This window comes from Musca autumnalis, unplaced genomic scaffold (assembly GCF_047663935.1).
Source record: "Musca autumnalis isolate F117 unplaced genomic scaffold, ASM4766393v1 scaffold_3, whole genome shotgun sequence".
Taxonomy (NCBI): Eukaryota; Metazoa; Arthropoda; class Insecta; order Diptera; family Muscidae; genus Musca; species Musca autumnalis.
Genome location: NW_027411866.1, coordinates 53890244 through 53917472, shown reverse-complemented (window position 1 = coordinate 53917472; position 27229 = coordinate 53890244). Strand labels below are relative to the sequence as shown.

The window sequence follows — 27229 nt, the reverse complement described above, 5'->3', positions numbered from 1 at the left end:
TAAGTTTGAATACATTCACATTTTGGGCTGTTCTCTTTTTGGTCACGTCTGGTATATATGTATAAATACCATACCATCAATGAAATAATGTTTATAAATCATACGCCGGTGGGGATAAAATTCCAAAATTTCATAAATATGTTTATGATAATAAAATAACAAATAAACGATGAACAACGGTCAAAAGTACTTTTAAGATGTACTAGAGGGTTCTTAACTATTGTCTTGGCTAAAATTTGTGTCTTAGCGTTGGATCGAAAATATCAATGGTATGGCTGTAAACGTGCAAAAGCCTGATAAAAAAACTTCAGGTCAAAATCAAACAAGTGAGCCAAGGCTATAGTCGGGTCGGACCGACTATGTGATACCCTACACCACTACCCCTGTGCATAAGCTTTTGACTGGTAAAATTCAAAAAATATTAAAATTGGGATAGCTTAGCGCCTTTGTTCTGAATGTCTTCATTAATACAGGTCAATTTTGTTGAAACGCATTTAAGTGCATCGTCAGTAAAACTCAGACAAAAAATGGGAAATTGGGATGTACGCCAACCATCAACCCCCAAAATTTCGTGAAGATCCGATCAAAATTCCGAACTGTAGTATGATTGCAAAAAAAAAAAATAAAATGGAAAAAGGGAGCATTACCGACTATTGCGATATCTCTGTTGTTTGACCACCTATGACAACCTACTTCAAATCGTTGTAAAGGTGATATTTTCTACTTTCCTTGCCAGGTTTTGCATTCGATACATCTCTTACAGAAGAGAAATATTTGCTTTGAAATAAAATGTTGAATTTTTCTCCAAATAAGTTTTTTGCCCATTCCGACCCCTGAATATTATCCATCACCCTAAATCAATAGGCTTCTTCCCTTCCGGGACCTTCATCAAAACGCAAAATTTGGTGATGATCGGATTAAAACTGCGACATGTAGAGTGATTACAAGATTTAGATAGACAGACGGACGTAAGGACACACATAGCGAGATCGACTCAACTCGCCGAGACATTCGTTTTGGTATTTATATGTATGGGTCATCGACCAATATTTTGATGCGTTACAAAATTTTTTGCCAAACCCAACTTATAATGCCCTCCCCACATAGTGGTGTAGGGTATAAAAATGGTCTAGTGGACTTTTTGCTCAGTACAATCACATGAATAAGAAACGCGAAGGGCCCCTCGTGATGTTCAAATCGCCCATCCAAGTAAACATTGTCTTTTATAGCGGAAAGGAGAATAAACACGAACATGTGGTGGGGTTTCTAATAGCAAAGCAGCATGCTTTGCTTTGGAAGCCAATCTCCGACCGCATAATAACAGCTCGGTTCCACATAAAATTATAAAATGCATTACAATTGTTCAATGTTACGCTCCAACAGACGAGTATGAAGACTCTATAAAAGAAGCTGACTGCCACGTTACACAACATCCCAAAAAGGGACATAACGTTGCTAATGGGTGACCTGAACACCAAAATTGGTAACGATAACGCCGGGCTAACACACATTATGGGAACTCAGGCGATTGGCTCAAAGAATTCTAATGGATAACGATTTGTTGAGTTCTGTCAGATATTCAACATGGTAATCGGCGGGTCAATTTTCCCCCCACAAAACCATCCATAAATATACATGGACCTCACCTAATGGAACAACAAGAAACCAGATCGACCACATATGCATCAGTGGAAAGTGGAGAAGGAGTTTAGAGGACGTGCGATCCAAAAGGGGAGCAGATATCGAGAACGATCATGAGCTAGTGAGCTAAAACTCGAAAATATCCACAAAAACAAGAAGGTAAGCGGTAAAAAACTTCTTGATGTAGCAGCGCTACGAAATGTAGTAACCAAAAATGAGGTCGGACAAAGATTAAATACACTTTTTCCCTTAAACAATATAACCTGGGAAGAAACCTGCAGCCGACTATATGAACTGGGAGAAAATTTCATGGGATACACCCAAACAAGCAGGCTTAAACCACGGATATCAAATGAAACATGGAAACTGATAGAGAAGAGAAACCTGCTCAAACCACAACAAATATACAATCAAGTCATAAAATAACAATATAAAAATGTTGCAAAGAGCATACTTCGATAACTGGACAAAAGAAGCAGAGGCAGCAGCAGGAGCCAACAACATGAAACAGTTACATCAAATCATCAAACAATCATCAAACCAAAGGAAATCCCACAACCAAATAATCAAGGACAATAATGGTCAACTTCTTACCACAACTGAAGAACAAACTAAAAGATGGAAACAACATTTCGAGAACATAAGTTACGATACTGGAGATTTAACACATCAATCCATATTCGAAAGATCCGCGATCGACCAAAGAATTAATGTTTCTATTCCAGACGCAGAGGAAACGAAAGCTGCAATTCTAAAGCTAAAGAGAAACAAGTCCCCTCGAGATGACGGTATACCAGCAGAGCTTCTTCAGACAAATCCGGTAGTAACTGCAGAGATATTGGTACCATATATTTCAACAAGCGTGGATAGATGAGAGGCTGCCTGAAACTTGGACGAAAGGAATAATCATAAAACTTTCAAAGAAAAAGGATCTGACAGATTGCAATAACTGGCGCGGCATTACCCTCCTCAATACCATATATAAAATACTTGCAACAATAATAAATGACAGGCTTAAGATCGTAGAAATGGGACTAAGAGATGAACAAGCTGGATTGTAGAATTCCTATGTCCCAAATAAAAATACGTAAATGGAAGTGGATAGGCCACATACTTCGGAAACCACAAGCAGTATAGCAAGAGCAGCCTTAGAATGGAACCCGCAGGGCACAAGAAGACCGGGAAGACTAAAGAACACATGGCGCGAACAGTGCTTGCCATACTGAACAAGATCAACAAATCATATAATTAAATTAAAGTAATATGTAATGATAGAATAGTAATATGTAATGAATAACATTGCAGAAGTCCCATGTCCCAATAGGAATAAATAAAGGTTACAAAAAAAAGGACGTTTACTTTTTTTTAATTAATATTATTTATTGTTACAATCAAATTAATGAATACTTTTCATTTATCAAATATAAGTATGTATGCAATTTTGTATAATTTATTACAAAACCGATTTCAACGGTTAATTATTTTATATGTGGTAATAAATAACACTGCTCAACAAAATTGAAAAAGTTGAATGTTTCAGACGAAGTTGCAATTGTTTCTAGATGAAATCGGCGAGTTATTTTCAAATCCGGTCCCGGTTTTTCTCCATCAGCTCTTGTTTTTGAGATATAGCTCAAAATCGGGTTTTACGTGTTTAACCCAGACTTTCGTTATTTTCGGATACAAACAAATATTTTTTGTGGGTTTTTCGACATTAATATATTAAGGAGATGTTGTACGCTCGATACAAATCGTTTTTGAAATAGTTATGGTGAGTATATATCAAAAAAATATAGAAAATATACGACGGACCTTGTAAAAATTGCATATTTTGAGTACTTTAAGCTGTAATTACGTCATCGGGGGAAGTCATAGGATCTTTATATAGTACTCCGGATATGCTTAGGGTGTCTACTATATAATCCAGTATTCAAATGTATAATATAAAGTTCATAGCCCCCATGATTCGGCCATGACCTAAAAATCATCATGAAGACTGCCATTGAAAAGTAAATGGCTTATGTGGTAATGATATCACTGGTAAATTATTTCCCTTTAGCAGTCTTCATGGCGATTTTTAGGTTATGGCCGAATCATGGGGGCTATGAACTTTATATTATACATTTGAATACTGGATTATATAGTAGACACCCTAAGCATATCCGGAGTACTATATAAAGATCCTATGACTTCCCCCGATGACGTAATTACAGCTTAAAGTACTCAAAATATGCAATTTTTACAAGGTCCGTCGTATATTTTCTATATTTTTTTGATATATACTCACCATAACTATTTCAAAAACGATTTGTATCGAGCGTACAACATCTCCTTAATATATTAATGTCGAAAAACCCACAAAAAATATTTGTTTGTATCCGAAAATAACGAAAGTCTGGGTTAAACACGTAAAACCCGATTTTGAGCTATATCTCAAAAACAAGAGCTGATGGAGAAAAACCGGGACCGGATTTGAAAATAACTCGCCGATTTCATCAAGAAACAACTGCAACTTCGATTGAAACAAAAGTCCTGTTGACCAGTGTAATTAATTAATTATTAATTTAATTAATTAATTAATTCAATGTGTAATTGATTTGTACACAAAATGTTGTGCCAAGCAGATTTAATGAATGAAATATGAATTGTTAATCAATTAGTTGCCGCGACATTGTAAGCATTACACTGTACTACAGTGAAAATTTGCAGGGGTTCTAATGCATAAATTCGGTTTTGTGGGAGTCCATAGAAGACGAAAATACCTTTGGTTTCTTTGGGTCACTTCGGTTTTTGATTTTATAACGGTAAATGTAGTGAAAAAAGGTCTTTTTTGGGCAACTTTAAACGGACATTACTTCTTTCTTCCACAACCGATTTTCACACTCTATCCTTTATTGGAAAGGGGAGAATATTGTCTTTCGAACAAGCGATAGCTTTTTAACATCGGTTTACATATGGCTAAGTAATAGTGGTTTTTATGTGACAAAAACGCATTAAAAACAGTAAAATGTTTTTCCTTGTGCTCTAGGCTGCGTAAACGATACCTAACAGTACAATAAATTTACTGTTAGCAAGTAGGAAACTTAGTTGGCTTTCCAAAATGGGAAAAACCAACGAAATCGGTTGAAAAATGAATGCGCTATGGCATTTTTGTGTTTCAACTTTTTGGTTTTTTTCATATTTGTGTGCAAATCGGTCGTGGAGAAAATAAGTAATGTTCGTTTAAAGTTGATAATCCAAGAATGCCTATTTTTCGCTACACTTACCGTTATAAAACCAAAAACCGAAGTGACCCAAAAAAACCAAAGGTATTTTCGTCTTCTATGGACTCCCACAAAACCGAATTTATGCATCGGAACACCTGCAAAAATTTTTCTCAACTTTTGTATCACAGTGTTATTAACAAGTAAGAGAGGGCTATAGTCAGACGGCGCTGACCATATGATACTCTACACCACTTCCCCTGGGCACTAGTTTTCCACTGAATTAATTTTATATGATTGCGACATATTTTATATATATATTATATATTTTTGCCGTCCGGTCATACATACATAAGTTGATATTCACGATAACAAACCAGAGATATAGCACATACATACAACATCATTACTTGAAACGTTTGGTGTAATTTCCTTTAGTTTATAATGGACACATATACCGTTTTGGCTATATATACACGCAGAAAAATATATGTTAGAAATATTTTTGGATCCAAACAAATATTTGTTTGGGACTGATTGCAAACAATTATATGTTTGGATCCAAACATAATTTGTTTGCTTTTTTAATTTTTTTAATCGAGCTTTATGATCTATTATGCAAGTGAAAAAGGAAAGCCGACGATTCGAACCTACACACCCACCACTATGTGACATGCATGTTTCGTCTTCGGTAAAGACTCTTCAGACATATCGGATGTGGAGCGGCTTCGATGTCCTCGAACTTTTCTTCTTTCAAATGCATTTTTTGTTTTGTATTTTACAACAACGATGAGGATTTTCCCATTTAGTTGTGATTTCATGACAAACGCTTAGCGCTGCCTTTGAAAGTTATGAGTTTGGCTCTGAACGCTAACACGCCGTGACAACACTTTTTTCCTGTGTTTTTCAAGGACGTGGGTTCAAACCCCAGCCTGGCTCAGCTGATTTTATTTATTTGAAAATTTTTGCCTTATTAGGCGAAGATCATTTTTTAAGATTAATTTTTTTAATCGAGCTTTATGATCTATTATGCAAGTGAAAAAGGAAAGCCGACGATTCGAACCCACACACCCACCACTATGTGACATGCATATTTCGTCTTCGGTAAAGACTCTTCAGACATATCGGATTTGTTTGCGTCCAAACAAATATATGTTTGCAACATTTTGTAACATATCTCAATTTAATATGTTCGGGTACCAACATTTGTTTTATGTTAAAACATATTTTTTATGGGTGGGGAGGATTTTTGTCAAAGAGAGTAATAACAGGGCTCTCGCAGCTGCGGAATGCTGGTTTATAATAAAGAGCTGTGTGCATGTGTTTCGTGCTTTGTTGTTGTTTACCAACGTAGCAAGCTAAGAGGGAAAGAAAAAAATGGTATTAATTATGTGGGTCTTTTTCATCTGTGTTCTAGAGAACATCGCTTAGTAAAGACGGTAAAGAGTGAATAAATCAGTGTTTTGTCTTTTCTTAAAGAAATTGTGTTTTTTAGTAAATTAAATGTAAAATACATTTTTTAATTGAATCAAAAAGGTAAATGGAAATATTTTATTAGACAAAGAAGAATATCCCCCCATACCAAGTGCGGATATTATTCGAATGTTCGGCACAACATTCGAAAACGATATCACATTCGAAGAATTGGCAAATGTTTTTCGGGTGTACACAAGCACGTTGTTCTTTTGTTCGTCAAAAGTTTAAAAACGATATCGTTTTCGAACATTTGGCGAATGTTTTTTCTTCACAAGAAAAATTGTTTCGAGAAACATTTTTTAATTTCCCCCCATACCAAGTGCGGATATTATTCGAATGTTCGGCACAACTTTCGAAAACGATATCACATTCGAAGAATTGGCAAATGTTTTTCGGGTGTACACAAGCACGTTGTTGTTTTGTTCGTCAAAAGTTTAAAAACGATATCGTTTTCGAACATTTGGCGAATGTTTTTTCTTCACAAGAAAAATTGTTTCGAGAAACATTTTTTATATTGAAAATTTTTTTGTTTCAAAAAAAAAAAAATTATATTGTTTGTAAAAAATTCCCATTTGCTTTTTTCAAATAATTTCGATATAAATGCTACGTATAATATAGACAATAAGTGTTGATAAAGACAACATATGGGTAGGTTGCCAAACACAAGACAACAATGTTTATCAACAGTTACATATCGAGACGCAAACATAAAGAAATAAAAACGGAAAAGGTACGTAACAGAAACATCAAGAAACTCCACAAAAAATGTTTTTCGCCACTATCGTAAAACTATCGTCAATCATTCGCTAATAATATTATTAACGATATTCGAAATCGAAGGATTTCCTGCCACAAACTGAGCGACGAGTGAATCGTTTTTAATTCATTCTCGTGTGTCGTTCTCGAACAAAATATCCGCAAAACGCTCGAGAAACATTCGAAAACGATATCGTTTTCGATAGCAATGGTATGGTGGGTTGAACATTTTTTTGTTTCAAAAAAAAAATTATATTGTTTGTAAAAAATTCCCATTTGCTTTTTTCAAATTATTCCGATATAAGTACTACGTATAATATAGACAATAAGTGTTGATAAAGACAACATATGGCTAGGTTGCCAAACACAAGACAACAATGTTTATCAACAGTTACATACATATCGAGTCGCAAACATAAAGAAGTAAAAACGGAAAAGGTACAAACATCAAGAAACACCACAAAAAATGTTTTTCGCCACTATCGTAAAAACTATCATCTTTCATTCGCTAATAATATTATTAACGATATTCGAATTCGAAGCTTTTGCTGCCACAAACTGAGCGACGAATGAATCGTTTTCAATTCGTTCTCGTGTGTCGTTTTCGAACAAAATATCCGCAAAACTATCGAAAAACATTCGAAAACGAATCGTTTGCGATAGCAATGGTATGAGGGGATTGGTAATTACATAAATACATTTTTCATATACATATATACATACATATGTATATTTGAAATATGGATGTACCTATTTATTACATTATATAATCATTTGATTCCAGATGCCGATTTCCCGCTGATGATTTCAACTTTGAAGAAAATATGTTTTATTTCATATATAATATAATCTATATATATAAAAATGGTGTAAAAAATGTATAGTAATTCATTAAATAAGAACGGCTAGGCCGATTTCTGTAAAATTTTTTGTCAGTTATTCGTATTTTCGAGGTCTTTACGGAAGAAAATTTTGGAAAATCTCTCTGGAAAAGTCGGAAAATTGGAAAAATCGAAAATTGAGTTTTTGTATGAAATTTAATTCCTCAATAGCGAGACGAAGTTCGCCGGGTCCGCTAGTTATATATAATTTTTTTCTTTTTAAAAGTGCGACTTTTTTTAATTTATTTCATTCAGTTTTTATTTTGTTAAAGTGTATTATGTATTTCCTTGCAATTTTGTATGTGCCTATGTGTCTTTGTTGCTTTGCTCTTTTTCTATGCCCTTCAATAAAAATCACCCCCATTTATAAATGTGTTTACATGTTAGAAATAGCCAATGAGCGCTTGCTGAGAGAAAGTGAGCATACATTTCAATGTGTTTCATATTGACATTTACACTACCTTGCTCTCAGAAAGCGCCCACTGGTGCATGTGTTTGTTTATTCTTGTGGTTTTGGGTTTGTATTTGTTTGCACCCAAACATATAATTTGGTTGTACCCAAACATATATTTGTTTGCAGGACCCAAACATATGTTATGTTTGGGACTGCTTGCAAATATATTTTTGGGTGCAAACAAATTATATGTTTGGGTGCTAAAAAATACAAACCCAAAAGCCACAAAAAAAAAAAACAAACACATGCACCATTTCACCCGCTAAATATTTCACGATCATCAACAATTGGTGTCTATTCTGGTCTGAACCCGACCTCCATGCTAAATTTCATGACGATCGATGCATAATTGCGGCCTGGAGTTTGATTACAATTTATAACGGACAGACGGACGGACGAACACACATCTCAAAATCGCTTTATCTCGTCGAGATATAAAAATTGGTATACCACATTGGGGGTCTACGACGAATATTTCGCGATGTTACATGAATTTCCCAAAACAAACTTATAATACCCTTTCCACATAGTGGTGTATGGTATAATAAAAAGGTTATAAACTATATACACGTAATTGGTGGAACTTGACATTGAAAAATATTAGCTGTATTATGTTTTTTTTACTATCAGTTAGCGTAAGATTGTCGACCTTTATTTTGAATCGTTGTAATTGGATTTGTAATGAGACTCGTGAATATATAGGAGATAATTAAAAGTGTATAGAAGAAATTAATAAAGTGTATTCAGTTATTTGTATAGGAATGTACAACATCTAATGCTCGTAGCTTCCCAAAAAAACAAAAAAAAAAAAAAAACATTACCAAATAATGGGTTATTTAGTACTTTTTGATAGTCGTAACTACTTACAAAACCCTCAACTAGCCCTTTGTTTTAACAAGGAGATTTTGCACTAAATAACTAGTTATTCTTTAACCACTAGAATAGCTAGTTATTCTATTGTCACTAGAAGTTGAAAAATAAGCTAAAAAACATATGTTCTATATTCCACAGTTGAGGTGGTAATAATGGTGGTGGTGATAATGCGAACTTTTGATTTGTAGCAGAACACACTACGGACATACAAGCTCTGTGCCACCGTACTCATTACTTAGTAAGTAGTGAAGGAAGAAGTTTTACCTTGTTACATTACTTTGTAATGGATAACATAATGACTAACGGATTCGAATTTTTGCTGGGTTAGGATAAGTTTGGCCAGTGTCAGAATTTATGTGATCTGCCCAACTGAATGAACTGCTAGTATTAGATACTACTCCGAGATACTTTGCCCTAGAAAAAGTATCAATTTTCTGGTCGTTTATATACATAAATATTTGGGGGATCTCAAAGGTTAAATTTTTATTTTTATGTATCATCAATAATACTATAAATTATGCACAATTAAAAATGTCAATTTCAAACGTGGTTAATTTTGTCGCACTACGATTTTGGCTAAATTGGTCTTCCAATTAAAAATTGATTTCCCTCGTTTAATCTAACAAATTCCCCAATATCTATTTAGCAATTTCCACTTACACGCATCATCGTTAGATCCTTCATGTAGTGGCGTTGCTTCCGTCGATGGCATATTTTGCCGATTTCCAATCATAAGGCGATTTTGTAGAGGCCAGAAGAAGTATCAGCTGTCGTCTGTGTCGCAGAAACATTTCTCATTGCCGCACTTAAACCGGTTAAATTGGAAAAAGCGTTACTCGTATTCACAGCCTTTTAAGCTGCAGCGGCGGCGTTTTGTGGTCAGTTGGTCCCCAATTTTGGTCCGCCCAAAAACGGGGCGCTTCCACAGACGCCAGGTACTCCAAATTGCAAGAAAGGATACCATGGTGCTACCCGCCGGCTAGAGCAGCGGTAGGATGTAATGCCTCCGACGGCATATTGGCGGGGTTGGACGACGAAACAGGCGAAAATTTTCGGGCTAACGGTGATTGATGTAGTTGAGGGATGCTGGGATAATGTGAAGTTGGCGGTGAGGAAGGATGTTGCTGTGCTGCTGCCGGCTGTTCAGTTTGTTGTTCCAAAACAATTATTGTTTGAGCAATATGGAATAGAAGAGTAACTTTGACTTACAATAAGAAATAAGCCTTTTGTAATATTTTTAAATTTTCATTTTATTGCCATTTTTTATTACATCCGAAAGTAATTTTCCTTGGAGTTTATTTCAGTTTCAATTAATTTGCAATAAAATCACACGTTAAAGTGTGAAGTCCATCAAAACATTAAAGATGTCGTATTTGGTTTTCGAATCCGGTTTAGTTATTAACACTAAGTCAAGATAAATTGATTAATTGTTTGCTTTAATTTATCGTTTTGAAATTTTCGAAACAATTCGTATTGCCAGAACACTCGTTAAATTTGAACTTGACTGAATGAAGAAACTGATGATATTCATGTGTTGTTATTCATGTGGTGGATTGGATTCAAACTGGATTCCAATAAGAATTTCTCAGAGACGATAAAAACGATTGCTGTTAGTTGAGTATGATGGTGTACATGTTTTCTTTTTTGAATGGACTTAACCGCCGACGGTAAAAAGAAATTTACTTAAGGAGCCGTTAAATGAATAACAAACATTCACAATGAATATTCAATTTGAACTGAGAGTTCCAACGAATATGTATGTGTCCAACCACATACCTTCAACGAACAACAACAACACACCCATCAGAATCATTATTATCGGAGGAACCAACAAAACACTCGACATTGGCTGTTGCAGAGAGCGGCTGATGGTGGTGGTGAAGTATAACAAGAAGTAAAACCACCACTATAGCTGAGTTATTGAAACGAATGGCATTGTAGATTATTTAAGAGACAGCTCAGATAAGTTAGCTGAGCTAACGCAACAATATTTTGAGTATTTAGTTGTAGTGTTTGTTGTTGTCGCTTTATTGTTTGCTATGTGCGGTACGGTGTGCTTAGATTGTTGCCATTGCCTAACAAAAAGCAATCCAATGAATTCATACCCCATAGCCTTAAGGTGTTCCAAATACAAACGAGCGGGAAAGAGAAAGACTCCAGTAATGAAAGGGACAAAAATTCATAAAACCGAAAACATTTAATTGTATTCCTCAGGCGTCGTACCGACATTCAATTTAACAACCACTCAACTCTATAAAAGTTTATATCCGCGAGTGTGTGGGGATGAGAGTGGTTCGTTGTGTATTATTCGTAGGTATCGGGATACCTTGAATAGCATGTTTACCGTGACAATTTCCGTCGCTGGCGTCGACTGAGCAGAGTGCAGATTCAAAGGTAAATGAATTCTCTTGCCATCCATAATTCATAAATGACTGCATCAAATCAATTGGCATTATTCAACTCTCTTGCATTCAGAGTTCCGCTAAGGCTCTCATTATGGCGACAAATGTACAGCAATATGGCTGACTGCAAGAAAAAATAAGAAAGAGGGCACTATATCCTTCCTATATTGCATCTTTCTATTTCACTTGTGGCAAGTAGAAAAATACTAGGAATTTTGTATTTGTGTTTCCGTTATTCCTGATGTTGGAACTCAAGTGGATTGTTTCGTTCAATTCAATTTATCAGCCTTCTTATTTAGTTTGTTCTTGGATATGTTTACCCATGAAGAGAACAAACAATAACACTCGGAGAAATGTATTTTAATCCTTAAGTTATTTAGAGACGCTCAGTTTTTTTTGGCTGCATTTTCTTCTTTCTGCAGGGCGGAGTTTTCGTGATTATTTCAATTTAAGCCCATAAAATTATTATTCGTGTGCATTTGATGTTGTTGGTATAAATAAAAATGAATGCTCTGGCAATTCTCTACGCAGCTGAACGAAGTCTTAAACTTTCTACCAGACTGAGACATTGTTGGTTATACAACACAATATACCAAAAGACATTGTGGGTGTTTGACGGCCGTTTTTTCCACTCTTTTTGTTACAAATACATAAACATTTTTTGGTTTTGTGTGTATATCATACCTCCACAATTTATGTACAACTTTCAATGTCTTTCTGCTTTTTTGGCACTTTGCCCAACAGACTTGGCCAAGAGTTGTGGTGTAGTCGTTGTTGTTTTTTATTTTTCGTTAATTCCATCATGTTTTCTTTTTCTTGCTCCTCCATCTCTTTCACACTGCTATATATTCATTTGTCACAAATTGGTTTGAACTGAATTTTGTTTAGGTGTTCATTATGGCATTAATTGATTGATATTCTATTTATTTTTGGGGCTTTTTACTTATGGCTAAAACGATGGCGTAGTAAGGCAACAATAGAATGGTATGAATATCCAAGTGGTATTTTGACAGATTTCGTGGCAGTTGATAGTGTCAATGGTTTCATGGTAAGGCAATTGTAAATGCACATTGTAAACTGTGGAGCTTTATGTAAAATATATACACAAACATACTCGTATGTAAAGTGGTGGCCAATACATTTGCAACAAAATTGCATGTGTATAAGTTCGTTACATTGTCTACACCAGCATTCGGCACACAACAACGACAATTTGAGCAAACACTGTTGTCAGTGCATGCTTTTTAAATTAGTGAGTGTCTGCTGCTTCATTTCTGGCATCTTGCGGTTTTATTTTCGTCATGGTTGCCCTAGGACATTGTTTTCTAATAAAGGGACCATTTCGTCGGAATTTCTCGTGTCATTGAAAATTCATTTAAGATTTACGACTATCTTCGCACAACGAACAATCAATATCCTTCCAATGCCGTGTAAAATGCAAAATCGCGCGTCATGGCTCAACCTTGTTTGCCCACCTCACAATATTCTTCGTTTTCCTGGGTTATTTCAGTCGCAGTACACCCCTAAATTGAAAAAATCATGCTAGTCGAATTAAGTAAAAATTTAATTACACCTAAAATGCTCAATAGAAACTGAACTACGACAACTTTCACTTCCAACATACTCCACTACTAACTCTAGTTTAGCATTTCAATTACCCACGCTAATTGACCGCTCTTATGAGCCCTATGGATTGTAGAAGAGAGCTTGCTCTTTTCTACTCACTCTCCTGGAAGCCGTATTCGCTTAGTTCGGATGCAGAGGGGCGCTTTCCGGTGGTGCGGTCGTAGTTGATTGTCACGGCCTTGTTAACTTTATTCTGCCCGCCGGCAACTTCACTTGTTTTTTCGCTTTTGTTAACGGCACACGCATAAAGATTTGAAAGTAAACATACAACAAAATTACATACACAAATTTTATTTCTTATCTTTTTGGGTTTCGCAAACACTGGTATCACGCCAACAGCATGTTTTATGAAAATTTTATTTTAAATAGTTTTTGAAAGTAGAATGAAGTATTTTTTTCCAATTATTTATAGTTCATAGATTCATATATAAGAAAATAAAAAGATTTGACACAGTATACAGCAAAAATTTTGAAAAAATATGAAAATACGTAGGTTAGGTTAGGTTGATAAAAGGGGTGATCCTAGATCACCACATGCCCATGTGGACATACACGTAAGCCATAAGTAGGCCTGTTGTGCGCTCTAATTTTTTTTTTTTGGGTTATGGAGGATTATCTTTTTTTTGAATTAGTCTAGGATCTCTGTCCTATTTACATAGTCTCTGATCTTTTTGAACTCGATTGTCCTAATTTGATCGAGTCCAGGTATAATGTCATTCCCTAGTAACTGGGTTCTCAGATTTGTGAAGGCTTGACAATGGCAGAGGTAATGTTCCAACGTTTCGTCGTCCTCTCCGCATGCTCTGCATTCACTGTTTTCTGCACAACCTATTTTGTGCAGATGCGCTTTTAGACCTAGGTGACCTGTAAGGATTCCTGTCAGTCTACTAATATCTTTTTTACTTAGTAAAAGTAATTCTTTTGTTTTGTCCTCGTCTGGGTTTCCCCATAGGATTTTTGTGTTTTTCCCTTCTCTTCACTACTCCAGAGGGATACATGTGCATTTTTTGCCCATGTCTTTAGTTCTAGTCGCGTAGCTTTAAACGGCTTAGCGTTTTCTAGACTTATCGTGGGTTGCTCCTTGGCTTGTTTTGCCAAGGAGTTTGCTATTTCATTACCCCTAATCCCGGTATGCCCTGGTACCCATATAATGTTTACCTTACCGTGTTGGGAGTAATTATTTATAGATTTAATACATTCCAAGACAGTTCTAGATTTCACTGTCTTGGTTGATATAGCTCTAATGGCTGCTTTGCTATCCGTAAGGATATTTACAGTGGTAGGCCTTGTGTGAGTATCAAACCAAAGCAGACACTCTGTTATCGCCCGGAGTTCCGCCTGCAGGATCGTGTTATGATCCGGCAGACGGAGGGAGATTTCCGTTTCCGGTTCCATTATATAAAGACCCAGTCCGGTTCTCCCCCCTAGCACAGCCCCATCCGTAAACCCACAGCTTCCAGCGGGAATCTGTGCTAGAGCTCCCCCGATCCACATGTCTCTGTCAGGTATTGACACTTCACACAAGGCTACTTCACTAGTTTCAGGTATACGGTCCGATACTACCTGATTTATATGGTATGTTTGGTGGCTCTTTTCGATCCACTCGCTCATCGACTTTAGCCTTACAGCTGCGATGGCTGCCTCATACCTTACCTGAATATCTATTGGGTGTACAAACAAAATTGTTTCTAGAGCCCTAGTCGGTGTGGTCCTCATTGCTCCGCTAATGCTTAGGCAGCATGTTCTTTGGACTTTTGCAATATTTCCACATTGCATTTTTTGTCCATGGCTGTCCACCATACCACAGACGCGTACGTTAGAATTGGTCTAATTACGCTTCTGTATAGCCAGTGTATCATCCTAGGATTGAACCCCCATTTTGAGCCTATCGCCCTTCTGCAGGTTGACCAACATATTTGGGCCTTGTTAGCCCTTTCTTGTATATGGTCTTTCCATTTAAGTTTCCTATCCAGAATTACTCCTAGATATTTAACTGTACAGGAGATATTTATTGTCTTATCTAGAAAAACTGGTTCCTCGTAGTGTCCCATTTTCGTTTTTCTAGTGAATAGACATAATTCTGTTTTTTCCGGGTTGACGTTCAGACCTCTCGGCCTGGCCCAGTTAAAAGCAATTTTTAGAGCCGTTTCTGCTAAAAAAAAAAAATTGCTTTTAACTGGGCTGGAAAATACGTAACGCACATTAAAATTTAATGGTCAAAACATATGCAACTGAATCAAATCCGATGCAAAAACCTTAAATATTTGTAAAACAAATATTTAAGCCGTCTGGAACCAGCGTTATAACTTTGTTCGCTGCAGCTCAGGCTTATTTTTAAGATGACAGGTCTTCAGTCAAATCAAAGAGGATTTTTTTCGTAGAGCAATTCGACGTTCTATCTCCTTCAATGTCCCTTTCGTCCTTTATTTCAAGAACCGCAAAAAAGTACCACAAGATGACGTTTTACAGCTTGGGAATGTTCTGCAAAAATATCGCTCAGAAGGTTTTAGGTACGGTTCCTAAAGCACGAAATCGATACCTACTTGTTTAAGGGGTCCTTTTTCACTTTTACCCGAATCTGGCTAAGACAACCCTATACCTATTTATTTCAATATACACTGCCGCTCACTTGAATAGAACCCCCCTGCATTTTTTTTTAACCTCCATTTTTTTCCGAATTATACAAAATATGAAGTTTTTAAGTTTTATTTTATTTTGCTTCATGTGTTTGGAGTAAACTTAGTCATTCATTTGCATTCAAATCCAATTTATATAAGAATTATACAAGGAAAACCAAATAAAGTCAAAAATTGAAGTAAAAAATTTGGCTCATTTGAAGAGAACCCCCCTTTAAAACTTGGGAATATAGAAAGATTGTATAATCAGGTGTAATGCCTATCAAAACTTGCTTTTTTCTTTCAACATGTTTAGTTTTGGAAGCGTACTGTCTCCTTTAGTCGTATATTTTACGCATAAGTCATTCCCATACATTTTAGAGAATATTTACCACTGTAGAATATAGCGGCCCACCAGGATATCCGCAGTTCTTCTCAAAAATTTAAGTTTTGATGACTCGAAGTGTACAAAAGTTTATAAAATCACGATGAAATTTGCACTCCGGGCATCCAAAAATGTTACCTACTACTGGATAAGTCTGTTTCAGAACTCCTTTATAAATTGTCGTGCGCATTTAGGGCGAAGTAAATTGACGCCCAAGTCCTTCATAATTAGTAATGCGTTCCAGCACCATAACAACACATTCATCGCTACAGAAACAATTTAGAAGATGGTCTTCCATTCAATAGATGCGAAAACAATAGTTGTATTGTTATGCAATTGTTTACTTAATGAGGAGAGTCCTTAATAATTATGAAGGACTTGGGCGTCAATTTCTTTTACCCTAAATACGCACGACAATGTACAAAGGAGTTCTAAAACAGGCATTTCCAATAGTGAGAAGAATTTTCGGATATCCCGAGTGGCAATTTCATCACGATTTTATAAACTCTTGTACACCTCGAGTCATCAAAACTTACATTTTTGAAAAGAAATACGGATATCCTGGAGGGGTCGCCATATTCTACAGTTGTAAATATTCTCTAAAATGTTTGGGAATGACTTATGCGTAAAATATACGTCTAAAGGAGAAAAAAGCAAGTTTTGTTTGGCATTACACCTGATTGTTTAAAGAATCCTTGTCACAGCAGGTCACATCCGTATAGTATCATTAATCAGGAGGGATATACTTTTACTGAATATTACTTAAAGTACTTAGTTTTCAATATAGAGTGAATATGCATCGATATTCTAATACAATCTTGCTGTATTCCCAAGTTTTAAAGGGGGGTTCTATTCAAATGAGCCAAATTTTTTACTTAATTTTGTTTTCCTTGTATAATTATACAAATTGGATTTGAAGGTAAATGAATGACTAAGTTTACTCCAAACACATGAAGCAAAATATAATAAAGCTTAAAAACTTCATATTTTGTAAAATTGGGAAGAAATGGAGGTTGAAAGAAATTTTGCAGGGGGGTTCTATTCAAGTGAGCCGCAGTATTCCTTTTAACCTATTGATGATCTAGAATTCTCAGTCATTACAAATATTGAGCGCAATTGGATCTCGCATTGTCGAGATCCGGATATCCGAATTTTGGAACCGGGTATTTTGATACTAAAACCGAATTTTTATTCGGTTGTTATGAACATTAGGGCTATAACCAAAAAAATACCACCACATAGCCGTGTAGAGCATGGAAAACTATTATGAAATACGGCGTCAATTTTTCTCTATCGCGAAAAAAGTTTCCGCACCAAATGCATTGAAGTTCAGTAATGCATTTTTTAATTTTAGCTGTTATGACAACATATTTGCTTTTAATTAAAATTTTTATTTTTTTGTAATCTAATTTAAAATCATTATCAAAGCGTTCTGGACCAATTTGTTTTCAAATCGCGCCATTTTGGACCATTTTATGAATTTTTGACACTATTGCAGTTTTTGCTTTTTCTTTATAAACTCGTGAATTTTATGTTTATATTTTTTGTACCTACCGGACAAAAGAATATGGGGTCATTTGCAACGAAGTCGCGAAAGTTATAGGCTGTTTTTGTTGACTTTGCCTGTGAGAATCGTATATGTTTTTTACAAAAATACAACACCAGTACCACGTGGGGAATTTTGTCCTATTAATGAAAACGCGTTTTTAAGATCGATTCGGTGAAAAAAGTTTCCGCGCCGACTGTAATTACTAAAACCCTTTTGATATTTTTTCTACTTATAATTTTAAATTTGCTTTGTTTGAATAAATATTCATAGAAAAAAATACAATTCTCACAGGCAAACTCATTAAAAACTGTCTGTAACTTTCGCGAATTTGTTGCAAATGACACCATATTCTCTTGTCCGATAGGTACAATAAATATAAACATAAAATTCACGAGTTTATAAAGAAAAAACAAAAATTGCAATAGTGTCAAAATTTCATAAAATGCTCCGAAATGGCGCGATTTGAGAACAAATTGGTCCAGAACGCTTTGGTAATGATTTTAAATTAGATTACAAAAAAATAAAAAATTTAATTAAAAGCAAATATGTTGTCACAACAGCTAAAATTAAAAAATGCATTACTGAACTTCAATGCATTTGGTGCGGAAACTTTTTTCGCGATAGAGAAAAAATTACACCTTTTTTCATAATAGTTTTTCATGCTCTACACGGCTATGTGGTGGTATTTTTGATATTTGCAAAAAAGTACAAAAAGTTATATCCCTAATGAACATATTGTCAATCAGATACGATTAACATGCGTCATACATATTACGCGGCTATGGTGCTGCAACAAGAAACCCGTATTGTTGAAACGCATAGGAGGATACTTTTCACTACGCGAAAAAAAATATGATCTTGGTGTGGGGGGTGAACAATTCCTTTTGAGGTTCAGAGATAATCTTAAGAATATTTAGAAACCCGATGGTGAGCCAAACTTTTGAATTATGGCGGGTTAAATTCTGGGTTTGTGACCCTATATTGTAGGTGTAAAAAGTTATAAAAGTTATCTTCTTAAACTGTGAAAATATTTTTGAAAAAAAAAACGAGCGATTTTTTTTCAAAAATATTTTCGCCTGCATTTCTTTTTTTTCAGAAAATATTTAAATATTTTTACAACAACTGTTTATCTTGTTAAATTATGAAAATATTATTGTAAAAAATCGAGCGATTTTTCAAAAATATTTTCGCCTGCGGCACTTTTTGTTTTTCAGAAAGTGTTTGGAAATTTTAAGAAACACTTTTTAATTTCTTAAATATTGAAAATAATTTGGTAAAAAATCTCGCGGTTTTTTAGAATTATTTTCGCCGGCGGCGCTTTTCGTTTTCCAGAAAGTGCTTTCAAATTTAAACAAAAACTTTTTATTTTCCTGCAGCTAGAATTTTGCGTTTAAAATAGGTTTGATGGCAAATTTTGAATATAGTTCGATTTGCATTGGCTACTACTTACTTTGTACTTAATTTTCTTAAAAATTTTAAATCAATTATAAATTACATGAGGAAATGAAAAATATATATGAACTTAACGTTAATTTTAAATTTTTTTCTTACACATTTAATATTAAAATTGTATTTGAGTCCGCAAACCAAGGCGGACATAACTCCTAACCCCGTTTTGGGAGTTATGCCCGTTGGGAGTTATGTCACGGCACCCGTACTTCTTCGGAAGAGTGGCGGATCGTGCGGGAGAAGCATGGACATGGGTCCAGGGGTCAAAAACTTCAAAAGTAATAGAAATTTCTTCGCATTTCAGTTAACATTTTAATAAAAATCAACGTTAAGAGGGCAGTTGCATCATTTATTAGCAAAAGTCAGAAGTCTGGTTCTCGAAAAACATAGGATCGTAGGGGTTGTATCCATATCAGAATGATGGATGCTGACCTAGTGAAGTTATAACGGGTGGTATCATTTTAAATTCTGGGTTCTATAAACTTAAAAAGTTTTAGAAAGCTTATCAAATTATAAGTAAGCACAAACATTGAGTATATAGACTAGGCAGGGGCGATTTGTGTGGAAGGAAAAAACTTAATGTTCCCTTCGCGTTTCTGATTCCTGGGATTGAACTGAGCAAAAAAGTCCACTGGACCATATGTCTATGATGAAAATCGAGCCTCCCGATTTTGACTTGAAGTTTTTTATTGACGTTTTTTGGATATTTTGGCATATAACAGCCAAACCATTGAGATTTGCGATCCGACCCAAAGAACAAAATTGTAGCCAACACAATAGTTAAGATTTCTCTGGTACATCGCCAAAGTATTGGAATGCTCCTTCAGACATTTTTGTCTGTCTGTCTGTATGTCTGTCTGGCTGGCTGGAGCGCACGATAACTCTCGAAAGAATCAACCGTTTAGATTCAAAATTTGGCTTTCGTAATATTTTGTCCAAACTTAGTTTAATTTCGAAGATGGGCAGTCCATACTTCGTGACTAAATATTCTGAAAAGTTCAAAAACCCCTATGACACCGTGTTTAGTGGTTGGAGCGCAAGATAACTCTTGAACGGATCTGCATACTCAGTTTAAAATTTGGCCATCGTAATATTTTATCCAAACTTAGTATAAGTTCGAAGATAATCCTTATCGGTCCACACCTTCAGGTACCTCCCCCACAAAAGTTCAAAAATGTTCGGAAAAATTGTTCGCAAGATAACTATTGAAGGAAGTGACCTGCCATATGTATATCAGGTTTGAATATGGAATATATTTGTCCACTCATTCGCGTACCTCCCACACAAAATTTTGGATAAATTCATTTTGAGATCTGCTCTCTGCTCAAATCACTATCATTTCTGTTGAAGCAACTTGCATTCGCTGCCTCAATTACGAGGGAAAATACTTTTTCAAGGGCAGGTCCATACTTCTTGAGAAAACAGCCCAAACGTTGTGCAAACTTAGTTTCAGTTCGAAGATTGGCAACAACTTCCTGTACTTTCCTCCAATATTTAAACAAATGTCACTAAAATAGTATGCACGATATCCATACTGCGGAATCCTATGCAAATGCATATATGGTTAGGATGGTCGTAGAAAAAATCTGCATATCGTGCATATTTGGACATATTTTGCAAAAATATGCAAATATGCAAAAATATGCAAAAATATATTCAAGGATTTGTGGTCTACATATCCCACCGAAATGGCTGCAATTTGGTATTAAGTCTTCATTAGGGGTATGCAAATTTGCAACTGAAATTTGTCCGCATAGGTCCACGTCTTCATATAGCCCCCATAGAACGGTAAATACCGATATTCGGTATTTTGAAAGTTGTAGCCTCAATATCCCACCGAAATGACTGAAAATTGGTATTTAGTCTTCGTTTGGGGTATAAAACATTCCACCTGAAATTTGTCGACATAGGTCCACGTCTTCAAATAGTCCCCCTAGAACGGTACCTCCCGATTTTCGGTATGTTGAAGGTTGTGGCCTCAATATCAACCGAAATGACTGTAATTTGGCATTTTGTCTTTGTTGTGGGTATTAAACTTTCCACCTGAAATTTGTCGGTATAGGTCCACGTCTTCATATGGCCCTCATAGAACGGTACCTCCCGATTTTCGGAATTTTGAAGGCTGCGGCCTCAATATCCCACCGAAATGACTGAAATTTGGCATTTTGTCTTCGTTGTGGGTATAAAACTTTCCACCTGAAATTTGTCGGTATAGGTCCACGTCTTCATATGGCCCCCATAGAACGGTACCTCCCGATTTTCGGAATTTTGAAGGCTGCGGCCTCAATATCCCACCGAAATGACTGAAATTTGGCATTTTGTCTTCGTTGTGGGTATAAAACTTTCCACCTGAAATTTGTCGGTATAGGTCCACGTCTTCATATAGCCCCCATAGAACGGTACCTCCGGATTTCTGGTATTTTGAAGGTTGTGCCCTCAATATCCCTCCGAAATAGCTGAAATTAGATATTAAGTCTTCGTTGGGGGTATGAAACTTTCCACATGAAATTTATCGGTATAGGTCCCCGTCTACATATAGCCTCCATAGAATGGTACCTTTTCGGTATTTTGAAGGCTGTGCCCTCAATATACCCCCGAAATGGCTGAAATTTGGTATTAAGTATTCCTTGGTGATAAAGAACGTTCCACCTAAAATTTGTTGGTTTAGGTTCAGGCATTCATATAGCCCCCATAGAACCATACCTCCCGATTTTCGGTATTTTGAAGGTTGTGGCTGTGGTTATACATTTCTCTATTTTATTGACATGTCTGAAGAGAATTTTAAACAGAAAAATTGTCGCACAAATATTTTTGTACCTATTATTGAAATATTTGTTGCATAAGAATATATGTAAAATGCATAAATTTTGCATATGCAAAAATTTATGCATTTTGCATAATTTTGCATATGTCATATGTTTCGATTGCAATTTAATCAGAAGCCAAAAATATGCCTAGTCCCAAAATTTGGCATGAATCGGACCAAAAATAGGGGTTGCATAAAATTCCGTTGTCTAACGATATCCCTTGAACGGGGCAACGAAATTTATCCAAAGGTTAGATCTCATAATATTTTGTCCAAATTTAGTTTAACTCCTTAAATGGCCGTTATCGATCTTCTTTTAATGTTACCACCTCCACAAAAGTTCGATCTGTCCGTAGATTGAAGTTTTAATACACATAGTCTGAGGGAATATCTCTGTCGGCAAAGCCGATTCATACTTTTTTACTTGTTATATTCTTTCCGCATACGAAATAGCGGGCACTTGGCTAGTATCTTATAAAAACTCTTACATCAAAAAATTTCAATTTGTATAAAAATGCTATAATTAATATGGGAAACGGTATGAAATTACTTACATTTTACGCATGTAATTTTAACAAATTAAAAAAAAATTAAACGGACGGGTACGGAGTTGTACAAGGTGGCGCAAAAGTAATCTTCCGAAGTTTTTTGGCTGTAATTTAAAAAATATGAAAAACTTTGATTTTTCTTGTGGATTATTTTTATTTGGTCTTTTAATTTTTTTACATCAAGTCGAGAATATGATATCAGATAAATGGCCGCCGCCACAGTTTATTGTCTTTTGAGCCCTTTTTATGCCATTTTCCATCACTTTGGCCAAAACTTCCGGCGATAGATCCTCACATTCTTGTCGGATATTGTCTTTAAGAGCTGAAAGAGAGAAATAAAATAGTTCGTTTCGTTTAAACTCTACGGTAATTTATTAAAACTTCTTAACCACAGCATTCCTACCTACAATTTCTGTTATGGTGTCCGACAGTATTTATTTCAATCTCCAGAAATTTGCGAAAATTACTTATATCCAAAATATGAAAAACATTAGGGGAACGTGACGACCACACCTTCCAATATTTTGACTTAATTGATCGGTTACGTAGTTTCAATATGTTTACTATCAAATCACATATAGGACTTAGAAATCGATGATAACAAACAAATGAAGTTCGATTTCTCTGCATCATTATGCTGCGTATAAAAAAGTAATAGAATACGGGTGCGTATGTGTAATACAACCATTAAAAATGAAACGTATACGACCCGTATGCATATGTATTTACCCAGCAAAATGTTTGCAGCCAAAGAAGTACAGTCAACCAAAAAAGTCTACATACACCCTATAAATCTCGGGTTTTAAGGGTAAGGAAGCATTTTTATGAAAATCCAAGTACATAGTTCTATTTCAGGTCCCTAATAAACAATATTACATACAACAAAAATATATTCCATAATACGAATAACGGTAAATTCTATAAAAATTAAAAAATTAATAGGGAAAAAGTGTACATACACCCAATGATATATTAAGATTACCGTAAAATTGATGGAATAAGCAATACAAATTTTACATTTTATTGCTTTATCGAATGTCTCTGGTTGTCTATGATATATTTTAGCCAAAATAGGAACATATTTGTGGATTAATTGCCGTTATTTAATGTCAGACTTCGCGTATAGCTTGTTAAGGCGGACGCTTGCAGATTTCTTTGAGTTTTTCGGTCTTGTTGTTTATGAAACCCCAGAAAATACAGTGGGACTAATAATTTTGAGATCCTAGAGTGCTTTGAAGTTGTTCTTGTGGATAATATATGCTCCTGACCTTCGCTAAATAAACGAATTCCTGAGTTTTCTCATAAATGTTATAGTTTTCACAGCATTCCAAGGGGCAAATTACATGCAGAAGGCTTGGAATATGTAGTTGAAACATGAGTGCAAATGATTTCGGACTACATCTTTTTACGTGAAAGAAGTCATGATTTTTACAAGGGCACGGTGAAGTGAGGAAACAGTCTAACTGCATTTCAATCACACATTTGACATTAGTTCTTCGTAGTGAATAAATAAATATACATTCCATGGAATTTTTTGTGGAATTTTTTTTCGGTTCATTTAAAAATTGGTTCTTTCGATATCTATTAAAAAGGCTTTTCGCTTATTTGAAGACATAAGAGACATTTGGAAAGATTATATAAAATAGTTGTTGTAACTTTTAATTTATATTTATGGCCTGTTTCTCTAACACGCTTCTAATTCAATTTCGTTCAAATTCCTACCAAACTCATGTTATTGTAGAACATTTTTATACCCTCAGCCTTTGGGCTAGATGGGTACATACACTTTGACACGACAAAATGTGCCTAATCGAAATAACGGTTTTAGACCCCAAGTATGTTTGGACGAAATTCGATTTAGCCATGTGAAAAGTTCAACATTTTTCTGTATAAAGCATGCAGGACTGTTGTAGGTCATTGTTATTACACGTTTACGATGAAAAGAAGAATTTTATGGTAACAAATTTCGAAGTTTCAAATTTCATGAATAGACCCTATAACATTTTGAAAACCAAATTTACAAAAAAAGTAAAAATACAGCTGAATGTCACTTCTACCATATATAAATGTGCCTTGGACCAAACAAAATTCATAATACAAAAAATGTTTATGAAACAATGCACTCTGGGGCCAAAGCCAGGGTTTTAAGACAACAAATCACGGGAGCAAGCTAGACCTTCAAAACTTCATGTTGATGTTTATAATGGGCCTAGAAACTAATCTATGTATATGTAAAAAATCTGTCCAATTATGATGAAATTTGGAAAATGTGGTGGAATTCTGCCAAGTTATATTGAAATTGCTTCAGATTTGGAAATAGCTCCCATATATATATTCGCCCGATTTTAGGTATTTGATACATCAATCACGCTATGTATGACCATTTTTGATGAGATTTAAAATGTGTAACGGAATTAGGTCTAGAAAAAAGATAGCCAAAATTGATGGACCAAACACGAAAATGCTGGCCCATTTTGATGATTCGGACTGGAAATATGTTTGCAAAATTTGATGTTTATTGTACACAAATTCGTTAAATAAGTCCGACCCGGATGAAATTTGGAACTTCTGGCCGAAGACAAGACAAGAGAAGAGCCTTCAATTTTTATTATAATCAGTTCAGGTTTAAATATAGCAGATTAATATATAGGTGTCATGCTTTAGTGTACCATACGCCATTTTTACCTTTTTGAGATACAGGTGATTTCTAGGGTTTTCCGGTATGCTATTTCTGAGTTTTTGGTCATCTTTCGCCTATCTACTCTAGTTTCCGAGATATCCACGCTTCGGCGAGAAATCTTAAACTTTTTTCGGTTATGAAATTAATATTTTAAAAACTTACAAATTTAGAAAAACATTTCAAAAATCGGAACTTTAATTTTCGATTTAGAAGTTTTTAATTTATTGAGCCAAAGATGGAAAAATGTTTTTGTCACTTTGTTCCACATAGCGTACAATATTTAACATTTGTGTCATAAGTGTGGATATGGAACAACTCGACAAACATTCTATTTTTAAGCAAAATCTCTTTAACTTTTATATTCCAACGCATATTCTTCCATATTTTTGCAAATACATATGTTGTATATGGGCAAATCCCAGATTCGTCACGATTTGAGTTCTCCCAAAAAATAAAAAAATAAAATTTGCCTTTTAATTCTGTTTTCACTTTCTCTTGTATTCTATTTTTGTTTAATTCTGTTTTCGTCACGATTTGAGTTCAGTTAATTGTTAAGAAACTTAAAAAATTAAATGATATTTCAAAGTTATATTTATTTTCTGATGGATGTGCAAGTCAATTTAAAAACAAGTAAAAAAGTATCAGTCAGCTTTGCTGACAGAGATATACCCTCAGCCTGTGTATATTGAGAAAATTTTTTCCCAAAAAACGTATGTGTTTAGGGGGTTTTAAAAATGTTGGATGTATGAACCGACAAAAATGTTGATTAGGATTAATGATCAAAAGTTTTGCGGAGGAGATTCTTAAAGGAATGGATCGACATTGACCATTATGGAAGTGGATCTCCAGCCACTACATACGGTGCCATAGGGGGTTTTTTTACCCTTCGGGTTGTTTGCTGAAGAAGTATGGACTTGCCCCTGAAAAAAATTTTACCATCGTAATTGAGGCAGCGAATGCATGTTGATTCAACAAAAATCAAAGTGATTCGATTGGAGGTCTTAAAGTGAACTTATCCGAAATTTTGTGTGGGTGGTACGGGATGGAGTGGACAAATATAGTCCATATTTGAACCTTATCTATATCTGGTAGATATATTAGGATGTGTAAAGTATGGACCAATTCGGCCACTCCCTTCAAAAGTTACCGTACGAACAATTTTTCCAAACAGTTTTGAACTTTTGTGGGGGAGGTACCTGAAGGAGTGGACCGATATGGCTTATCTTCGAACTTAAACTATGTTTGGACAAAATATTACTAAGGCCAAATCTTGGACCGAATAGGCAGATCCGTTAGAGAGAGTTATCTTGCGCTCCAACCACCTCACACGGTGTCATAGGGGTGTTTTGCAACTTTGGGGCTATTTTCTCATGAACTGTGGACTTGCCCCTGATGAAACTTGTACCGTCTATGAATGGCAGTGAATACAAGTTTCTAAAACAAAAATCTGATTTTGAAGAAAAAATACAAAATTGTTTGCCTAAAAATTAATTGTTTTAGAATTCTCTTATATTCATCTTTCTTTTAAACTTTTCATTTTGTGTGCTTTATTATGCAAAATTTGCTAAAAATTATGAAAACCACAACGTCGGAAGCTACTTCCACTTTTTGTAGGGTGCGTCACAACAACTTATAATCAATTTTTTTCCGCTAATTATTCTTGTTAAAAATTTTTTTATAGCATTCGAAAATGCTCTCAAATTCTATTAAATACCATGTAAAGATTCAATGCATCTATCTGGAAAGTTCAAATATTTTAATATTTATGCCCGAAAACGCGTACAAATGTAGCGTTCTTCACGCAGGATTTACCCATATACTATTATTAATAATTCACGTCAAATAAATAAAAATAAAATTTTATTAAGTCAGATAACGCAGCTGT

The 27229-nt window shown here is 35.1% G+C and overlaps 2 protein-coding genes across 6 annotated transcripts in view; one reads left to right on the top strand and one right to left on the bottom strand.

The window, feature by feature from the left end:
• LOC141399117 (homeobox protein unc-4-like) overlaps window positions 1-11050 on the bottom strand; it is a 32472-nt gene extending 21422 nt beyond the window's left edge. For 3 of the 4 annotated variants that reach the window (XR_012411773.1, XR_012411772.1, XM_073977258.1), the window contains exon 1: window positions 9945-11050. Coding sequence is in view for 2 of the 4 variants with exons in the window: in XM_073977258.1 (XP_073833359.1) it covers window positions 9945-9968 (24 nt within the window). In the remaining 2 variants the exon portion in view is untranslated. The remainder of the gene's footprint in view (window positions 1-9944) is intronic. The other variant, XM_073977259.1, reaches the window with a different exon arrangement.
• A 515-nt stretch (window positions 11051-11565) lies between these two features.
• LOC141397715 (uncharacterized) overlaps window positions 11566-27229 on the top strand; it is a 57726-nt gene continuing 42062 nt past the window's right edge. For both annotated transcript variants that reach the window (XM_073974351.1, XM_073974350.1), the window contains exon 1: window positions 11566-11678. The gene's annotated coding sequence lies outside the window, so the exon portion shown is untranslated. The remainder of the gene's footprint in view (window positions 11679-27229) is intronic.